At 43.2% G+C, this 17,749-nt stretch overlaps 1 protein-coding gene and 1 long non-coding RNA gene across 9 annotated transcripts in view; both read left to right on the plus strand.

Annotated features, from left to right (window-relative positions):
* The window catches only part of LOC110712804 (dnaJ protein homolog ANJ1-like), a 30,487-nt gene extending 13,221 nt beyond the window's left edge, over positions 1–17,266 (plus strand). For 2 of the 8 annotated variants that reach the window (XR_002509699.1, XR_002509700.1), the window contains exons 6-11: positions 13,943–14,087; positions 14,175–14,454; positions 14,547–14,724; positions 14,861–15,101; positions 15,255–15,996; positions 16,113–17,266. Coding sequence is in view for 2 of the 8 variants with exons in the window: in XM_021891258.1 (XP_021746950.1) it covers positions 13,943–14,087; positions 14,175–14,454; positions 14,547–14,724; positions 14,861–15,078 (821 nt within the window). In the remaining 6 variants the exon portion in view is untranslated. Of the gene's footprint in view, positions 1–13,942; positions 14,088–14,174; positions 14,455–14,546; positions 14,725–14,860; positions 15,140–15,254; positions 15,997–16,112 lie in introns of those variants that run through there. The other 6 variants (XR_002509704.1, XR_002509701.1, XR_002509703.1 and 3 more) reach the window with 6 other exon arrangements.
* LOC110712805 lies at positions 11,869–13,269 on the plus strand. Its single transcript, XR_002509705.1, has 3 exons — positions 11,869–12,126; positions 12,521–12,752; positions 13,197–13,269. It is a non-coding gene; the product is annotated as an uncharacterized LOC110712805 (long non-coding RNA).
* Positions 17,267–17,749: the final 483 nt, after the last annotated feature.

Below are 17,749 nucleotides of genomic sequence, written 5' to 3' on the forward strand. Positions count from 1 at the left end.
TAACTCAATCTTCATTAAAGAAGTTCACTGAGAAGGTGTAGGAGGAACAGTCCATTAATTCTCTTCCGGAAACCAAGAGAAAAAGGGTACCAGCAAGAACCTTTCACACCACAAAAGGGTGGAGGTCTTTGCTTGATTGATGTGATGCTAGTCTTGTACTCGTTATGCAACAAGGAGAACTTTATGAATAAGTGCGGATCTCTCATGATTTATATAAAAAAAAAAAATAATAAAAAAAAAAAATAGAGGAACCAGCAGGTCAGGAAGTGGTTTTGAAACAGATTGGGGAATCACAAGAATATGCTTAGTAATATAATGATTTTGGTTTAAGCAGAGCATGGTGACAAGGATGAAGAGGAATCAGATGATAATACAGAAGATGTTGCAAAGTTCGAGGAGGAGGAAGGGAACGAGAATGATGATGAGGAGTGATGCTGTTTCTGTTCTTGTTTCCTCACCCTCATGTTTATTCTAAAATAACTGATTTTGTTGGTCTGTCTACTTCTCTCCATTCCATGAACTTTCTTTTTGGATGGATTTGGGCTTCTTTGGTTGAACTTTGTTGGCTTGTATGAACTACTAACTCTGCTATGGTATGAACTGTTTGACTAATCTCTTTTTGCAGCATAATGCTTGAATGGTGGTTGATGCCATTGTATGGATAAGCACATTAACTTGTGCACATTGCTTTTACTTGTGGATACTTTTTAATGATGCCAAAAGGGGGAAGTAGTTTGAAGTTGAAGCCTAAGGTTTAGCTAGTTTAGATTGAGTCAGTTTGAGGTTTAGCTAGTTTAGATTGAGTCAGTTTGAGTCTTTTTATTTCGTATTTTCTATTTTCTGTTTAGGGGACCAGTTAGCCTAACTGACTTGTTCCAAAGAGTTTTGAGTCCTTGAAGTTTTTGACGGTTTTCTTTTTGAGCATGTCCACAGGTTCAAGAACTTCAAGAGTTTGTCATCATCAAAAAGGGGGAATTTGTTGAGTCCCTTAGGTTTTGATTGATAGTTTTGAATGATGACAAACAGCTAAGGGAAACAGGTCTTTGAAAGTGTTCAATACAGTTGGGGGAACCAACTAAAATAGAACACTGTTTTCCTAGATAAGTTATTGATTATATGAGTTATCTATTGAACTAACTTATCTATATACAGGAAACAGTTAGATGATAAATGTGCTATGTACTGGTGGGGAACCAGTATGAACCGTTTCCTTGACTGCTATGCGGAAAAGCAGTCACATACTCTTTATTGTGCATTAACCATGTTACATGTGCAGTAGTTGAGTTGATTCCAAGACTTGGAGCATAGAAGCCTTTCGAAGATATTTCGAAGAAAGATTGTTTGCTCATAATAGAAGTATTCAAGGAAGATTCAAGTCTTGAAGATTACATGAAGAAAAGACGATTTATGCTTTAAAATGTTATCTAGGTTTTCATGTAATATGCTCCGTAGTATGCTTGCATGTTTGGGTTATATAAGTGCTTAAAAGTATATTGAAGTATGATATGAAATCTGGTACAAAGTTGGAACAGGTTTCATAACATGTTTCAATTCAGGGAACCAGGTTGGGGAACCAGGTTCACTGTACGAAATATTCGAGCTGCCGTTTTGGAAAAAGATTTTACAAAAAGATTTTTTCGAAAAGATTATTTTGAAAATATTTTGTGCAGCTGGAAATAAGATGAAATATTCTTGGTTACCTAAAAACTAGGAGTATTTATCTTAATTGATTCTATCTTTGTGATTAAATCAAATAAGATAAATACTTTCCTAAAATTACAATATATCTTATTCTCTAAGATTGTGTGATTTAAGGAAACTAGGTTTTAGGAATCTAAGCTTATATAAACTCATCTTATTTCACATATTTCGTGTGCCTCTCCAGAAATTAAAAAGAGCAATTATTTGAGAGCATATACTTAAGCACTAATCCCATTCATCAAGTCATATACAAGAGCATTCTAGTACAAAAACATTTTCTCTTAATTAGCTTCGTAGAAGTGAGATCAAAGGAGAGTTCTTGATTCTTTTATTGAGTCTTTAACAAAGGGGTTAAAGGCTGGGTGAGTGTTTGTGAGTTCAAACACATTGGGCTTACGAGTGTAAGTCGAGAGCACACTCGGAGTAGAGTGTGGGGTAGACTGGTTCCCGGAGTAGGGAAACAGTAGAGTGGTCTTTGTCTTTGTTTTTCGGAGTAGATTAATAAAGGACTTAGGATAGGAGGACGTAGGCCTGAGTTGGCTGAACCTCGTTAAATTTGTTGTGTTCTTTATTGCTTTGTTTTATTCCGCTGCATAAGGGAACCAACACAACTGGTTCCTTACACATAATCCGAAAAGAAGCAAAAATCGCTAACGATTACTTAACACTCAATTCACCCCCCCCCTCTTGAGTGCCCATTGAACCTTCACGGGGCACCAAAGACAACATCAGGAAGCTGGTCAACTCAGTGGATGAGGGCCAGGCGTCGAAAGACATCTTCCCTGAGGTCCTTATTTCTGAAAAGGACCGGGGCAAGGTGAGGCGGCCTCATGATGACCCCATCGTCATCGAATGCAAGGTTGCCAACCAGAAGGTTGGCCGGATCCTAATAGACACCGGGAGCTCGTCTGACCTAATCAGTTATCAGTGCTTGACCAAGCTCAAGTACACATCCGGTAACATGCACCAGGCTCCTCACCCACTAGTCGGTTTTGGGGGTGGAGTAGTGCATCCGGTCGGAAGCATAGATCTTCCGATCCGGCTGGGTGAAAAGGGGCAAGGACGCCACATGATAGTCAAGTTTTTAGTTGTGGAGGAGTTGTCCGCCTACAACATGATATTTGGCCGTCCTACCCTCAACGCATCTAAGGTTGTCATCATCCCGTCCCTCATGTTGGTCAAATTTCAAAAGGATGATGGTACAGTCGGTGCCCTAAGCGGGGACCAGAAGACGGCAAGAGAGTGCTATCTCTCTGACGTCAAGACAACTATGGGTGCAGCCGGCCAGGGCGAGCCCATAGATATTGATAACTGCGACCCAGCAGTCCCGGCTCCAAGGGCAGCCGGTATGAAAAGAAAGGCGGACCAACTGGCACCCGTCAAAAAGGAGAAATAGCAATCACTAGCCGGGGAAAGGTCAGATGACCAACGACCTCAGCCGGCTGGTGACTGCCTTGATGTCATCCTAGATGACAGCCGTCCTGAAAGAACAGTCAAGGTCGGGACGGTAGCCTTCGAACGGTTGGGAGAAGGTTTGCTCCAGCTGCTGAAGGAATTCAAAGACATCTTTGCCTTTGAAGTGGAAGAGATGCCAGGCGTCAGCCCGGATCTTGCTGTCCACAAGCTAGCCGTAGATCCCAAAAAGCAGCCGGTTAGGCAGAAAAAGAGGGATCATGGTGGAGAAAGATCTCAAGCGGCAGCGGCTGAGGTCAAAAAGCTGTTGGATGCTGGATTCATTAGGCAATGCTACTACCCGGATTGGGTGGAAAATGTCGTTCTAGTAAAGAAGCCGAACGGAACTTGGCGGATGTGTGTGGATTACACAGATCTGAACAAAGCATGCCCAAAAGATAGCTACCCGCTTCCAAAGATTGACAGCCTAGTCGACTCAACAGCCGGCCATGCGCTAATGAGCTTTATGGATGCTTATTCCGGCTTCCATCAAATACCTCTCTGGAAGAAAGATCAGGAGAAGACGGCTTTTGTCACTGATCAGGGGTTATTCTGCTATACGGTGATGCCGTTTGGGTTGAAGAATGCACCGGCTACATTCCAGCGCATGATAAACACCGTTTTTATCAACCAGATTGGCAGGAATGTAGAGGCGTATATCGATGACATGATAGTCAAATCCAAGCTACAGACGGATCACCTAGCAGACCTGCGAGAAACCTTCACCACACTCAGGCGGCACCGGGTCATGCTTAACCCAAAGAAATGCGTATTTGGTGTTGAGTCTGGGAAGTTTCTCGGATTCTTGATTGACCAAAGAGGCATCGAAGCTAATCCGGAAAAAATACAGGCGGTAATTGACATGAAGTCTCCCCGCACTGTAAAAGAAGTCCACAAGTTGACCGGTTGTCTGGCGGCATTGGGGAGGTTCCTCAGCCGGTCAGGTGACAAGTGCCTCTATTTCTTTCAGGCAATCAGGAAAAGGTCAAGGTTTGAATGGGGTGAAGAAGCAGAGGCGGCATTCCAGAGGCTTAAGCAGCACTTGCATTCTTTGCCAAGGCTAGTGAGCCCCCTACCCCGGGAGGTTCTGTACATGTACCTAGCCGTCTCTGATCACGCCCTTAGTGCCGTTCTCCTCGCTGAGAGAGATGGCATTCAGCTGCCGGTGTACTTCATCAGCCATGTCTTAAAAAATGCCGAGCTCCGGTACCCCATGATCGAAAAATTTGGGTTGGCCTTATTCGTAGCAGTCAAGCGGTTGAAGCCTTACTTTTTGGCACATCCGGTTGTGGTATACACAGATCAGCCGCTCAAGCGTACGATGACTGCTATAGAGTCATCCGGTAGAATGATCAAGTGGGCTGTTGAAATACAAGGCCTTGAGATAACTTTTGAACCCAGGCGGGCAGTGAAAGGTCAGGCGTTTGCCGACTTTATTGTCGAGATGACTAGGCCGGTGCACCCGGAAAACCCTGATCAGGTCTGGAAGTTATTTGTAGACGGCAGCTCTACGGTGAACGGCTGTGGTGCAGGTGTTATCTGTCATTCCCCGGAAGGGGATAAGTTTGAATATGCACTACGGTTTAAGTTCCAAGCCTCCAACAATGAGGCAGAGTATGAAGCCCTGCTAGCCGGATTGCGCATGTGTAAGGCAGCCGGTGCAAGAAAGGTCGACGCCTGCTCAGATTCACAGCTGATCGTTAGCCAATACCTTGGTGACTACGAAGCCACCCATCCGGCTATGATCAAATATTTGCAGGCGGTCAAAGAGGAGGCTGGGTCCTTCGATGAATTTCATCTGCGACAGGTGCCCCGGTCTGAAAACAATCAGGCGGATGCCCTCTCAAAGTTAGCATCATCAGCCTCCGGTGATGCTCCTAGGACGGTCTTTTGGGAAGTCATTGAAAAAACGAAGTATTCAGAATGATCCCATTGGAGTCTTGGACAGAACTGCTACTTGGATGGATCCCATCCGGTCCTTTTTGACGGATGGTACCTTGCCGGATGACCCTTCAGAAGCATCAGCGCTTAAGAAGCGTGCTTCAAGTTTTGTTATGCATCAAGGGGAACTCCTCCGGAAGGGATACCTGCAGCCGTTTTTGAAATGTGTAACCCCGGATAGGGGGAGAGAAGTTTTGGAAGATCTGCACGCGGGGTTTTGTGCCTCGCATATTGGCGGCAGGTCCCTGGCCAGAAGAACCAGACGGCAAGGGTACTTCTGGCCCACTCTTGAAGAGGATGCCATGGATCTAGTAAAGAGATGCGACAAGTGCCAAAAATTCGCCAAGTTGATACATCAACCGGCAACAGAACTCACGGCAATCCATAGTCCGGTTCCGTTTGCTAAATGGGGCATGGACATTTTGGGACCTTATACGCCTGCATCAGGCGGCCGCCGCTACATTCTTGTAGCAGTAGACTACTTCACCAAATGGGTTGAGGCAGAGGCGGTAAAAGGGATTAAAACGAAAGACGTGATTTCTTTCATCTGGAGAAACGTCATCACCCGGTTCGGGGTTCCAATGTCCATGGTTTTCGACAACGGACCGCAGTTCGAAACGCCTGTCCTGAAGACCTGGTTGGGAGACCAAGGAATTTCCCATTGTTTTGCATCCGTTGGCCGTCCTCAGGCAAACGGTCAAGTTGAGGCTTTTAACAAGTTGATCTCAGACGGGATAAAGAAGAAAGTAGAAAGAGCCGGTGGATTATGGGCGGAGGAATTACCTCATGTCCTTTGGGCTATCCGGACAACCGAAAAGGGGGCAACCGGTGAGACCCCATTTCTCATGACATACGGCACTGAAGCAGTTCTTCCCATTGAACATTATGAGCCTACTCTACGCATTATGTTATATGATGAGGAGGCTAACTGGGAAGCCATGCGGTTGGCATTAGACGCTCTTCCAGAGCGAAGGGGGAATGCTGCCTTGCGTCATGAGATCTACCGTCTGCGTATGACTAGAGCCTACAACAAGCGGGTTCGTAAAAGACCTTTGAAAGAAGGAGATTTTGTGCTTCGCAAAATGGAGGCAACCGGTAGGGCCAATGAACTAGGCAAATTAACCCCAAATTGGGAGGGACCCTACCGGATCATTGAAGAAGTACGAGACGGCACTTACCGCCTGGAAACTCCAGACGGAAGAAAGTTTCCTAGAACTTGGAATGTAGATAACCTCAAAAAATACTACTTCTAAGCATTGTACATCTTTTAAAAATTTTCAAATGATTAATGAGAATTACATTCAATTTTGTATACAGCCGCCATGTCTTGTGCCTACCACAAGCGGCACCAGTAACTAATTTTTTCATCCGGTGACACCCATACGGGTGAATTCATCGAAGAGAACATCTCCCATTTGGGTGGTAAATTGTTCTAAGCGATCACACAGGCGGACAAATCCGCCTGACGATCCTTCGCACCAAAAAAGGGCAGGCTAGCAACCCCACACTTGCAGCCGGCTCACTTTGTGGACAAATCCGCCTGACTCTCTAAGAGCAGGCCTAAAATCATCCGGTGACACCCCTACGGGTGAATTCACCGAAGAGAACATCTCCCATTTGGGTGGTAAATTGTTCTAAGCGATCACACAGGCGGACAAATCCGCCTGACGATCCTTCGCACCAAAAAAGGCAGGCTAGCAACCCCAAACTTGCAGCCGACTCACTTTTTGGAAGGACAGCCGGTACTCAGTACCGCCGCCTGACTCTCTAAAAGCAGGCCTAAACATTTGGTCTAGGCCATAATTCATTCAGGGGTATGCTTGCAAAAGCCCAACCGGTGAATGGACATCCTAATCTGGCGTGATTCTTTTGCGAAGTCCCGACCGGTAATTCAGTATAAACCGACTGGCTCCCGAATCTAATGTTGGCACTTAGTGTATATTCGAGCTATATCATATGGATAGTCGCCTGGCTTGCAAAGACCCAGACCACTATCCAGGGGCAATTACCCAGACGCCATCCGGTTTGGTTTTGGGTCGAAATTTTTTCGCCTAGTTTGCGAAGACCCAGACGACTGTGTTACCGGTGGGGTCTTCTTGGCAGCCCTTGCAAATTTCTTCGCCTAGTTTGCGAAGACCCAGACGGCAGTGTTACCGGTGGGGTCTTCTTGGCAGCCCTTGCAAATTTCTTCGCCTAGTTTGCGAAGACCCAGACGGCAGTGTTACCGGTGGGGTCTTCTTGGCAGCCCTGCAAATTTCTTCGCCTAGTTTGCGAAGACCCAGACGGCAGTGTTACCGGTGGGGTCTTCTTGGCAGCCCTTGCAAATTTCTTCGCCTAGTTTGCGAAGACCCAGACGGCAGTGTTACCGGTGGGGTCTTCTTGGCTACCTTTGCAAATTTCTTTGCTGTTTGCGCAGACCCAGACGGCAGTGTTACCGGTGGGGTCTTCTTGGCAGCCCTTGCAAATTTCTTCGCCTAGTTTGCGAAGACCCAGACGACAGTATTACCGCTGGGGTCTTCTTGGCAACCCTTGCAAATTTCTTCGCCTAGTTTGTGAAGACCCAGACGGTAGTGTTACCGGCGGGGTTCTTTTGGTTATCCTCGCAGAAATATGTATAAAAAATAACAAGAATTCTAATATTGGAGTGCAGAAACATAAAAAGCATTCAAAAGCCGGCTCAGCCGGTGAAAATGTTTATATTCAAAATAAAAATTATTACAGCTTAGCCCATTTCATCCGGCGCTATTACAAGATAATGCTAGGCTCGCAGGCCGGGAAGTAGTTGCTACTCCAGGCGAACAGTGAGCCGGTCCTATTCCGGTTGGTTCTGGGTTGGATCAGGGTGAGCGGTTGCGTCGGCTTCAGGAACGACTTCTTCCTCTTCAGCAGCCTCCGCCTGCCGTCGCGCAATCTCCTCCCTAACCCAAGCGTCATAGGGTCCGGGCCCCGGCTCATTCGCCTCCTCGGCCAGAATGGCAAGATCAGAATATTTGAAGGCGAGTTCCCAGACGGTGAAGTCCGCCTCCGGGTGGATGAGGGAAAACGCCCGTTGCATCCGGTTTGCACAGTCATGCTCATTCTCTTCAATGAGCCTCTCCTGCTCCGACTCCAAGGTGGCCTTGAAGTTCTCATTGGCAGCAGCCGCCTCTTTGCGCAGGCGCTCATTCTCTTTGGCAAGGCGGCCATTTTCAATCTCCGTCTTGCTCAGCCGTTGGAGGGGCTCAGTCTGTTCCTCCAACTTTTTATTAGCATCATCCAGGGACGCCTGCAGTTGGTCAACTTGGTTTTTCAGCTGATCAATCTGCTGTTGGAGGGCTTTGGTCTTCTCCCCTGTTCCATGCGTATAGATTTAAATTCTAAGCCATGCATGTACAAAGAGTAGTCAACAACATTATGGGCGTCATCAAAAGCCTGTTTGCTTCTCCTTACCTCCTCAGACTTGCGGGTATAATCTCGTTTGAGCCCCTCTACGCGCAACATAGCCTGCAAAAATACAGCCGGTTAATACTGCATATTTAAAAATGCACGTCAAGAAAATTACCGCATGGTTGTTGGAGCATACGTCGGCCAGGTCGACCAGCACCCGGTCGGCGTTAAAGGAGTTGATCCCAGGGATCGCCTCCTTCTCGTCCCTGGGGACGGCTTTCAGCATGGCCCGGGCATATTGTGCCCCGTCCGGCCAGCGGGGAGAATTATCTGCACCAGAAACAGACGGTGAGAAACTCGCATATGCTCTGCCTATAGATTGCCGGCTGATTGGAGAATCCCCCGGCTGCGATCGAGACTGTGAATAAGACTTGACCCGCATGGGCAGATCAAGCAGTGTAAGGTCGAAGTTACCTTGGCGGCCCGAACGGCCTTCAGAGGGACCGGGTGCGGTCCTCAGTGGGATGGCAGAAAGCACATCCGCAGATCCAGGCCCGTCTGGGACCCTTATTGATTTGCCGCCGGTAGTTTGCCGGTCGGCTGTCTTCTGCACCTTGGATGCAGACTCTTGTTGGGTCGGCGGAGGCCTGACCTGTTTTTGAAGGGACCGGGGCATCTGCTTCCCGTCCTGTAAACGAGAAAAATATAAGTTATGGGATAAAAGGATTGACATAAACGAGAAGGATCAGACGGTTATACCTTCTTCGCCGCCTGGGCAACAAGTTTTTTCTCGAGATTGGCTTTCCGGATGTCGGCAGCCGACCTAGCCGGTGTCTTCTCGGTGGGCAGCATTCTCTTGGCTTCTTCTGCAGAGGAAGGCACACGGTTAGAATAATAAATAAGCAAGGAAATAAAAGCATCCGGTTCGATAGAAACCGGCTGAGTTCCGAATACATACGTTTTTCAAACATGCTGCTTAGACCACAAGCGGACAAGAAGCATTCGTCCCTAAAAAATTCATGTTTGGGCACCCAGTTTCTAGGTACCCTTACTATCTCTCCGGATGAGAGGGTGTCAGGAACTAACTCAAAAAACCCGGAGTCAAGGATGGTCTCTCTATCATCCTCCGGGACAGGGGGCAGGCAGCACTTGGTCCCCAAGAGTTCTGGTTTCCGGTTGTAGATCCGGAATTCTCTGTTCTCTGCCGTAGTTGGGGCCTTAACCAAGTAGAACCGGTGCTTCCAGTCCGACCATTTAGATGGCTTGTCCAAGGTCATAAGGTATTTGGGCTGGGTGGTCAAGGTATACCAGGCTCTCCAGCCGCCTGGGCTCCTACTCAAGTAATGCATGTGGGCAAACGCCTCCCAGCCGGGGTTGAGGCCCTGCATCTCGCAGGCGGCGATATACCCTAAAATATTTACCCATGAGTTGGGGGTTAATTGCCAGAGACCTAGGCCATACCCCCTAAGTATGGCTCTTATTGTGTCGTGGAGAGGGAAGCGGACTCCGGCCACGAAGGCCGCCTCGTAGCACCCGAACCAAGCGTTCGCGTTTGGTTGTCCATCCTCCCACCATATTGTTCCCAGAGCAGCCGGGACCTTTATTGTATAGTCACCTCCCAGCGGCCGCCGTTTGATAAAATCTGGCAGCGCAGCCCGCATGAGCTCGCGGTCCTTGGAGGAGACGGCGATCATGAGAGGATCGTTCCTATTATCCCAAGAAGGCCTCTCCGCCTCCTCGCTATCCTCAGATTCGGTTAAGTAGCTGCTACTGCTACTTTGAACGTGACCGGCATCAGAGCCGGCTGGGGAGTTGGAGACCTCCTTATCAGAGCCTACCTGCTCTCTGGTCTCCTGGAGGGGAGCACTCTCTTCGTTTAAAATGCTATCACCCGGGGTGCTAGGAGCGCCCCGGGTGAGCCTCTCTGCTCTACCTCTCCATGCTCTACTTCACCGCCTGAAGCTGGGACCTCAGGCGGCTGCTCATCTGAGCTCCCACTTCTGTAGTTGGGATCTCTGGCAGTAGACCGGATTCTGGCCATTGTGTCCTGCACAGACACAGAGTCGGTCGATATGGGTGTTGAAAAAGGGTTGTCCCAAAGAACAGAGGCGGCAGACCCAGTTCTAGACTCAGCCGTACTAATAAACCGGCTGAGTTCACAGCTAGGTTCCGGGTATGGGTATAAGGGGTCCATCTACTTATGGGACCAATGAACAAAAATGCGAGTAAAAGACTCAAACGGAAATACATGAAAAAGCTAGAAAGAATAGAGACGGTACCTAGAAGAAAATCTGGAAATTCTCTGGGATGCTTGCGAAGACGCAGGCGGTTCAAAATCCGGCTGGGTTTCTCTGATTACCCTCTCGAAAATCTTTGGCTAGCTTGCAACGACCCAGACGGTCTGCAGACCGGTTGCTCTCAACGAATCTCAACTCCGAATGCTCTCAACTCGCAAATTGCCGGCTGCTCTCAAATCTTCAGAAATTTGGCAAAGTTTGTAAATGAGAGCTCGGGGGACATCTTCTCCTATTTATAGAATTTGTCCCAGAAGGTGAAAAGTCGTGACTCTTCGCCTTCTGCTTTTCCATCCTTCAAAAGGAATCTAAAAAAAAAAAAAAAAAAAAAAAAAAACCTTTCACCGGCGCCACGTGGCACCCTGCCACGTCAGCACCAGTGAGGGGCAAATGTTTGGGGTAAAAATACCCTAAACACGTGGCCCAATGGCCTAGTGACACGTGGCATCCAGACGTTGGTCAGCAGGGCTCCAATCCTCTGCTGACACGTGTCCTCTAAACCCTAAAAGGGGAACCATCTCTTCCCCACTATAAATAGTGGAAGGACCCTCATTAATGGGGGGAACGTTTGTTGATCACATTGAATACTCCTCAAAAGAAACACACTTACCCCGAGCAATATTAATTGCGGAATTCTCCCATTACGCGAGAAGTAACTTCCACATTACGTGCATTCTACCTCCCGTATCTTTACTAATTTGATCGTCGGAGGCGGAGCTCCTACCCCCAGGAGTCTTCGTGATTTTGTAGGCACAGGCGTCGAAGGGCATTGTTGGAATCGTAACTCTCCCGCAGGACACATCAAAAAACCCCGAAACAAGCCCCATCCAACTACACCATTATCGAACCCATATTATGGACCAACCAAACTAGATTGACTGTTTTCTTAAAATAAAGTTTTCAAAAACAGGGAGAAGAGAAAAGAAATAAAAACTTTCCGCAACATTAGACCTTCCACACTTTCGTTTCATTCGATTATGATTCGACGTGAAAGGTACTCATCACCGGGTTTGGTTTTGGGGAGACACAAATGGGTGTCTACAGTCTCTTTTACCCCCGCAGTTTTTTATTTCTGTTTTTGTTGAATACTGTTCTTCCTTTGTTGCCCTCATTTTTTTGCACATGGAGTTGTCAGCTTAGAAACTCAGTGGTTTCTCTCTCCTCTCGAATCATCTGTATACCTCCTTTTTCTCCTTCCTTCCTTCGCGAGATCGCCGTCAATCTATCAAAAAGGGTTAGAGAAACGCTCAAAACCCTCCTTTCTAAACGCGCACCACCACAACACACCACTGCACATCCATTCTTTATTGAACGAACTGACGTCGATTTGATTGGTCAGCTTATGTAGTGCAAGCCTCTTTCCGAACAAGAGGTTTTCATTCTTTCTCTTTCTTCAATGTGAATGTGCTTGATCCATTTGTTTTCTTTACATCTATTTGTGTTCCTTTTCAATCCAGCTTGTTAATTTTGGGATTTTTGTTTTGTTTTTGAGGGTTTCTGGTACATGAAAATGTGTGAAAGTTGCAATATTTGTTCTGGGTTTGTTGATTATTTATTATTTTTTCAATTGAATTAGTTCTGCTGATTTTCTTCTATATTAACCCTCAATTTGTGTAGAAAGTTTGGATTTTCTTCTATATTAACCCTCAATTGTTCGTCAATCTTTTGTACTCCATAATTTTTATTTGGATTTGTAATGATTTTAATGAGTGTTATTATGTGTTTGTTGATGATTTATTAATTTTAATTTTGTTTTTGTGCATTAGATTTTTGTAATTTTCAAGAGTTCGGGGTTTTCGTCTTCAAGCTCCCTTCCTATGGATTCGAAGTCGCCGTTTTTTGGGGTTTCCTATGGATTTAATAGGGCCAGCCTTTAATTTCATTTCCATTTTCTTAATTTTTTATCTGACTTTTGATTTTAATCTTTCGTTCTTTTCATCGTTTTATTTTTCAGGACGATGAGCTACGGAAACAGTTCGAGGCTACACAAAATGACTGGTAGATATTCATCTTTTTGAATTTGTACTACAATTTTTTTGTGTGCTATTGGTGTGCTTATGTTGCTCATTCTTTAAGAACTGAAAATCGATGTCACATGCTTAGAGTTCAGAACTTCAGACTCCCCGAGTAAAACATTGTAACTTTTATGTGTGTTGATTACTCTATTTCTATTTGAGTATATTTTGTGCGATTGCGCCTATAGCTTAAGTGCTTGTTTTATTTAAAAACTTCTATAAATCAGAATTTTCATATAACTAATGAGGAACATTTTGTTACTTCTACCAAGCATATAAGCCAGGGTTGTGAAATTTTGGTGCCATGATTCAGTTTTACCTTCCCCCAAACCCCAAGATTGGTAGTTGTCTTGTTGGTTTCCTGCTTTGTGATTTTGCTAGCTTGAAATTATTTGGAGATTTATTGATCATTGTTTTGCCTTTCCAGTTCTGGAATTAGAGGTACCAACCCTGGAATATCTACCTTTTCTCCGATATGTGCTGCTATTCTGCTAAGGTATTGCTGATTTTAATTATTACTCTGTTATGGTCATCAAATAGCTTTGTCGATATTGCCAGCAGCAACCTGATAATTCAACACATTTGTCAAACCTTAGAGAATTTGTGGATATGCGTAATATGTGGTTTTGTGGGTTGTGGAAAGTAATAACTCTTTCTGTTATGAGAAAATTTTGCATTGTATAACGACTATAACCCCGAGTTTCAACTTTCAAGTAGCTAATGCTAAGAAACTGCTATCATTATTCAAATGGCCAAAGGAATGTCAAGAAAAAAAAATCAAAATAAAAACATCAAACAATATATGTAATATACCTGTCAAATAGACAAGATATTCTAATTGTTAATTTTTTGACCAGGAAGCATTTAATCCAGGTATAAAGAGGGCCATGCTATTATGCATTGGAAAGAAACACAACATTGTTATTCCCTGGACTTGGAAACTAGGCATGTTTGGGACTATGTTGGTGACAACTATGTTGCACTGTTTAATACGTTCCTTGTTCATGTGCTATGCATGGCTGTGGAAGCTGTGAATGTAGTGGGGATCCTGGAATAAACGATGCTATTGTAAATAGTAAAGTTGAAGCTGTATGTTTTTTTTTTTTAATTTTCTTAATTTAAAGCTATAGATCTTTGGTTTGTTGCAGCAAGTAATTCATTATTGATGGTTAGGTGGTGGTGGTAGTAGCCGAGGAAGAAGGCAAAGGCCGGGAGAGGATGTAGTTCATCCTCTGAAGGTATCACTTGAAGATCTCTTTACTGGGACGACAAAGAAGCTCTCCCTCTCTCGTAATGTAATATGTTTGAAGTGTACTGGGTAAGTATATATATGATTTGTTTTCAGAGCTTTGTCTCCCATTTGTTGATCCATTCCTAACTTAATTGTTATTTATACATGTAACAGCAAAGTATCAAAATCTGGAGTTTCCATGAAGTGTTCTGGATGTCAAGGTACTGGTATGAAGGTGTCTATTATTAGACATCTGGGCCCCTCAATGAGACAGCAAATGCAGCACCCTTGCAATGAATGCAAAGGGACTGGAGAGACAATTAATGACAAATATCGGTGCCCTCAATGCAAAGGTGAGAAGGTTGTGCAGGAGAAGAAGGTCTTAGAGGTTGTTGTGGAGAAGGGCATGCAACATGGACAGAAAATTACTTTCCCTGGAGAGGCTGATGAAGCTGTATGTCATAAACCTCTCTTTGTTGTTGGTTTGATACAGTTTGTATAGGTTGTTGGCTGATAGGCTTACGCCTTTTCTCTATTTATCTGCAGCCTGATACTGTCACCGGAGATATCGTCTTTGTCCTGGAGCAGAAAGATCGTCCTAAATTCAAGAGAAAGGGCGAATATCTCTTTTATGAGCATACTCTGAGCCTGACTAAAGCTCTTTGTGGCTTTAGATTTGTGCTGACCCACCTTGATGGAAGGCAACTTCTTATCAAATATTCAAGTTTGTATCTTGTTGGAAATATTCAAGTTTATTCGACCTGAGCATTTTGAATTTTAGTAGAATGACAATATTTCAATTTTGATCATCCCAAATCACTACTAAATGTGCATCTTTTTTTGTTGGTATGTCCGAGCAGATCAATTCAAGGCAATTGATGATGAGGGTATGTCAATTTACCAGAGGCCATTCATGAAGGGCAAGATGTACATCTATTTCACAGTGGAGTTCGCCGATTCTTTTAACCCTGATCAGGTTAAAGCATTGGAAGCGATCCTTCCACCTAAGCCATCGATGGCTCTCACTGTAGTTTTCTCCTTTGTACCGTGGGTGGAGTTTGAGGTTGAATTCTGTTGAGTATTTGTGTGATAAATGAAGAAGTAAGACTAATATAAAATTCTTCTTATTCTCAGGTTAATTTTTGATTTTTTTTAAAAAAATATAATTTTATGTTGTTTAGGAGTTTGATTATTATGTTATAAATTTTATAATTTTGTTGATTATTGCGTTATTATCCATTTCAAAATTTCAAGTTTGGAGGAACCCCTCAGATTTGATAATCTGTTGAGCAGGTGCATCACATCAAACAGATGTAAGTCAGTGAGCTTCGAGCTTTTTCATAATCTTATATCATATGATGATATGAATGTTTTTGGGGAGATTTCCTCATTTGATTTGTCTTTTGAGATATTGCAGAACAATCTAAGCTCTTTCTCTGAAAGTTATAATATAAATTATACATCACATGCTTGCCTAAAGATAGTTAATTCCAGTCAAATCATACAAGATAGAAAACATGATAACAAATTGTCGGCAGAGTAACAGTATTGAAGAATTTTAATTTAGGATGTGATAATTATAATTTAAGCAGTTCACATTTTTAATTAATGAACTGTTTTTTGAGCTTACAAAAAATTATTGCTATTAAATTGAGAATTGAAGGAAAAAGCTTAAAGTCTCTTCCATACTTAAGACTGTTGTAGTTGCGAATTTAAATACTCTTGTCCAAAATGCCCAGCTTGTTCAGGGTTATGCAATTGTTCTTGTCCCAAATGCCCAACATGTTCAGGATTATGCAATTGCTTGTCTTATTTGCTTTGCATGTTAAGAAATTCGCAAATCTTGTTTCAGTTGCTTTACGTGAGATTATGAGATGAGAGCTTCTCTGGCTCTCAATTTAAATGACCTTTTGGTGCTTCTCGAGGAGAATCATGAGTGCTCTTTCCATAATCGTCAGAACAATGTCAATTTTAAACGACCTTTTGGTTCTATCAGGTTTGTTTGTGTTGATTTAGTTTTTTCACCTTTGTTTTTTTTATTATTTCTTTTTGATTATTTGTGTTACACAGTTAGTTATACATGTTTTTTTATCTGATTGATGATTGTCTAAGGTGTTTGCGGTGGAATAAAAACATGGGTTAATGTAATTATTTCTACGGAGCTTCCATATATCTTATATTCTATTGGTCTAGGCTTTCAGCTGTTACCTTGTTCTTAGTGAAGTTGGCAAACCATCACTACATTTCAAGAGACGGTTGCAGTCAACTGACATTTTTGTGGAGCGGAAAATTATTCTAGAAGCTTCTGATGGCCTATAAAAGGCTCAAGTATATTCATCTTCTCTGTTTTTCTACCCTAAAATGGCCATCGACAATAATTATGACAGTAGTTTGTCAATATAATTAGCCCTTGAAAAATTACTGTTATATGCCTTGTCATATTGTTACTGGAAAGGTTATATTGATATTAACCTTATATGTTTTAGTTACTTTTTTGGGTTAGTTGAGTTTTGATTTGTTTAAAAGAATAATTTAGAATTTTGGGTTCAGATTTTAGTACGATAAGGGGTGTTAAGCAGCAATGGTGAAGTCGGGGTCTCTGTCTTTCACCTTTTAGGGTTTAGGGTATAGTAAGATCAAGGGTTTATGATGGGTTTTGTTTTGGGTTTGTAGCTTGAAGACAAGGAGATGCTTCTGCCCCATTCTAAGGTTGAGTATTACTTCTATTACCACAAGAGGTCGGGTTTGGTTGGGTAGGCTAACTGGTTGTGGCTGGGAAGCTTGACAGAAGATGGGTTTCTAATAAGGAGAACTTGGATTAGTAGCTACTTTGATATTATAGGTTCGTGTCTGTTATTTGTCTATTTGCTCATGGATCATGATTACTTGGGGATGCTTTTGATATTATAGGTTCTTGTTTATTATTGGAGATGCTTTTGTGTTGATAAGCTAAGCTCCTTTTATTTGCATCTCTTTGATATTTGCAGTTTGCCTTGCATTATTCATGGTCGACTAAGTTGGGTGTATAGTGAGATTTGTCAAATATTTGAGCATTGCTTCGACCAAGTGGCATCTTAATTTGAACAATGCCTGAAGCCAATGCTACTGTCTAGAAGTTCAGAGAAGCTTTCCTATGTGTGTTATTAATTTTTACATTACCGGAATTCAGACCTTAAAGAAAATCAGGAATGTTTGGCTTGTAACACAGGAATTTCTTATGTATGTTTATATTAATTATGCAAAGCCAAACCACTGGATTCCTTTCATTTAAATGTCATGGCTAATATGATCATCTCATCCCCTCCCCTAAAAAACATTTGTCAAACGCTATGTTTTATGATCGATAGACGGCCATTTTAAAGCTCATTTGTAAAATATGAGTGTTTGACCATTTTTGGGGCCTCCTACTACGGGTCTTCAAGGTAAGACTTAGGGCCTGTTCCGATTGACTGAACTCAGCTCAACTGAGCTGAACTGAACTGAACTTATTAATTAGTGATTTTTAACTACGGATTAGTGATCTTTGATTATTTATTGATTATTTAATACTATACATATGTGTATATACAAATGTACATATTAAAATATTTACAAAAAATATACTATATAATTATAAAATTTATGGAAAATATATTAAAAACTTGAAACCTCTAAACATTTTAAACACATATACTATTTAATTTAAAAATAAAATAGTATTATGACAAAAGAACAAAAAACAGTTACATGTATCTAACCTATTTTAACAA

Source organism: Chenopodium quinoa, unplaced genomic scaffold, assembly GCF_001683475.1.
Source record: "Chenopodium quinoa cultivar QQ74 unplaced genomic scaffold, ASM168347v1, whole genome shotgun sequence".
Classification (NCBI taxonomy): Eukaryota; Viridiplantae; Streptophyta; class Magnoliopsida; order Caryophyllales; family Amaranthaceae; genus Chenopodium; species Chenopodium quinoa.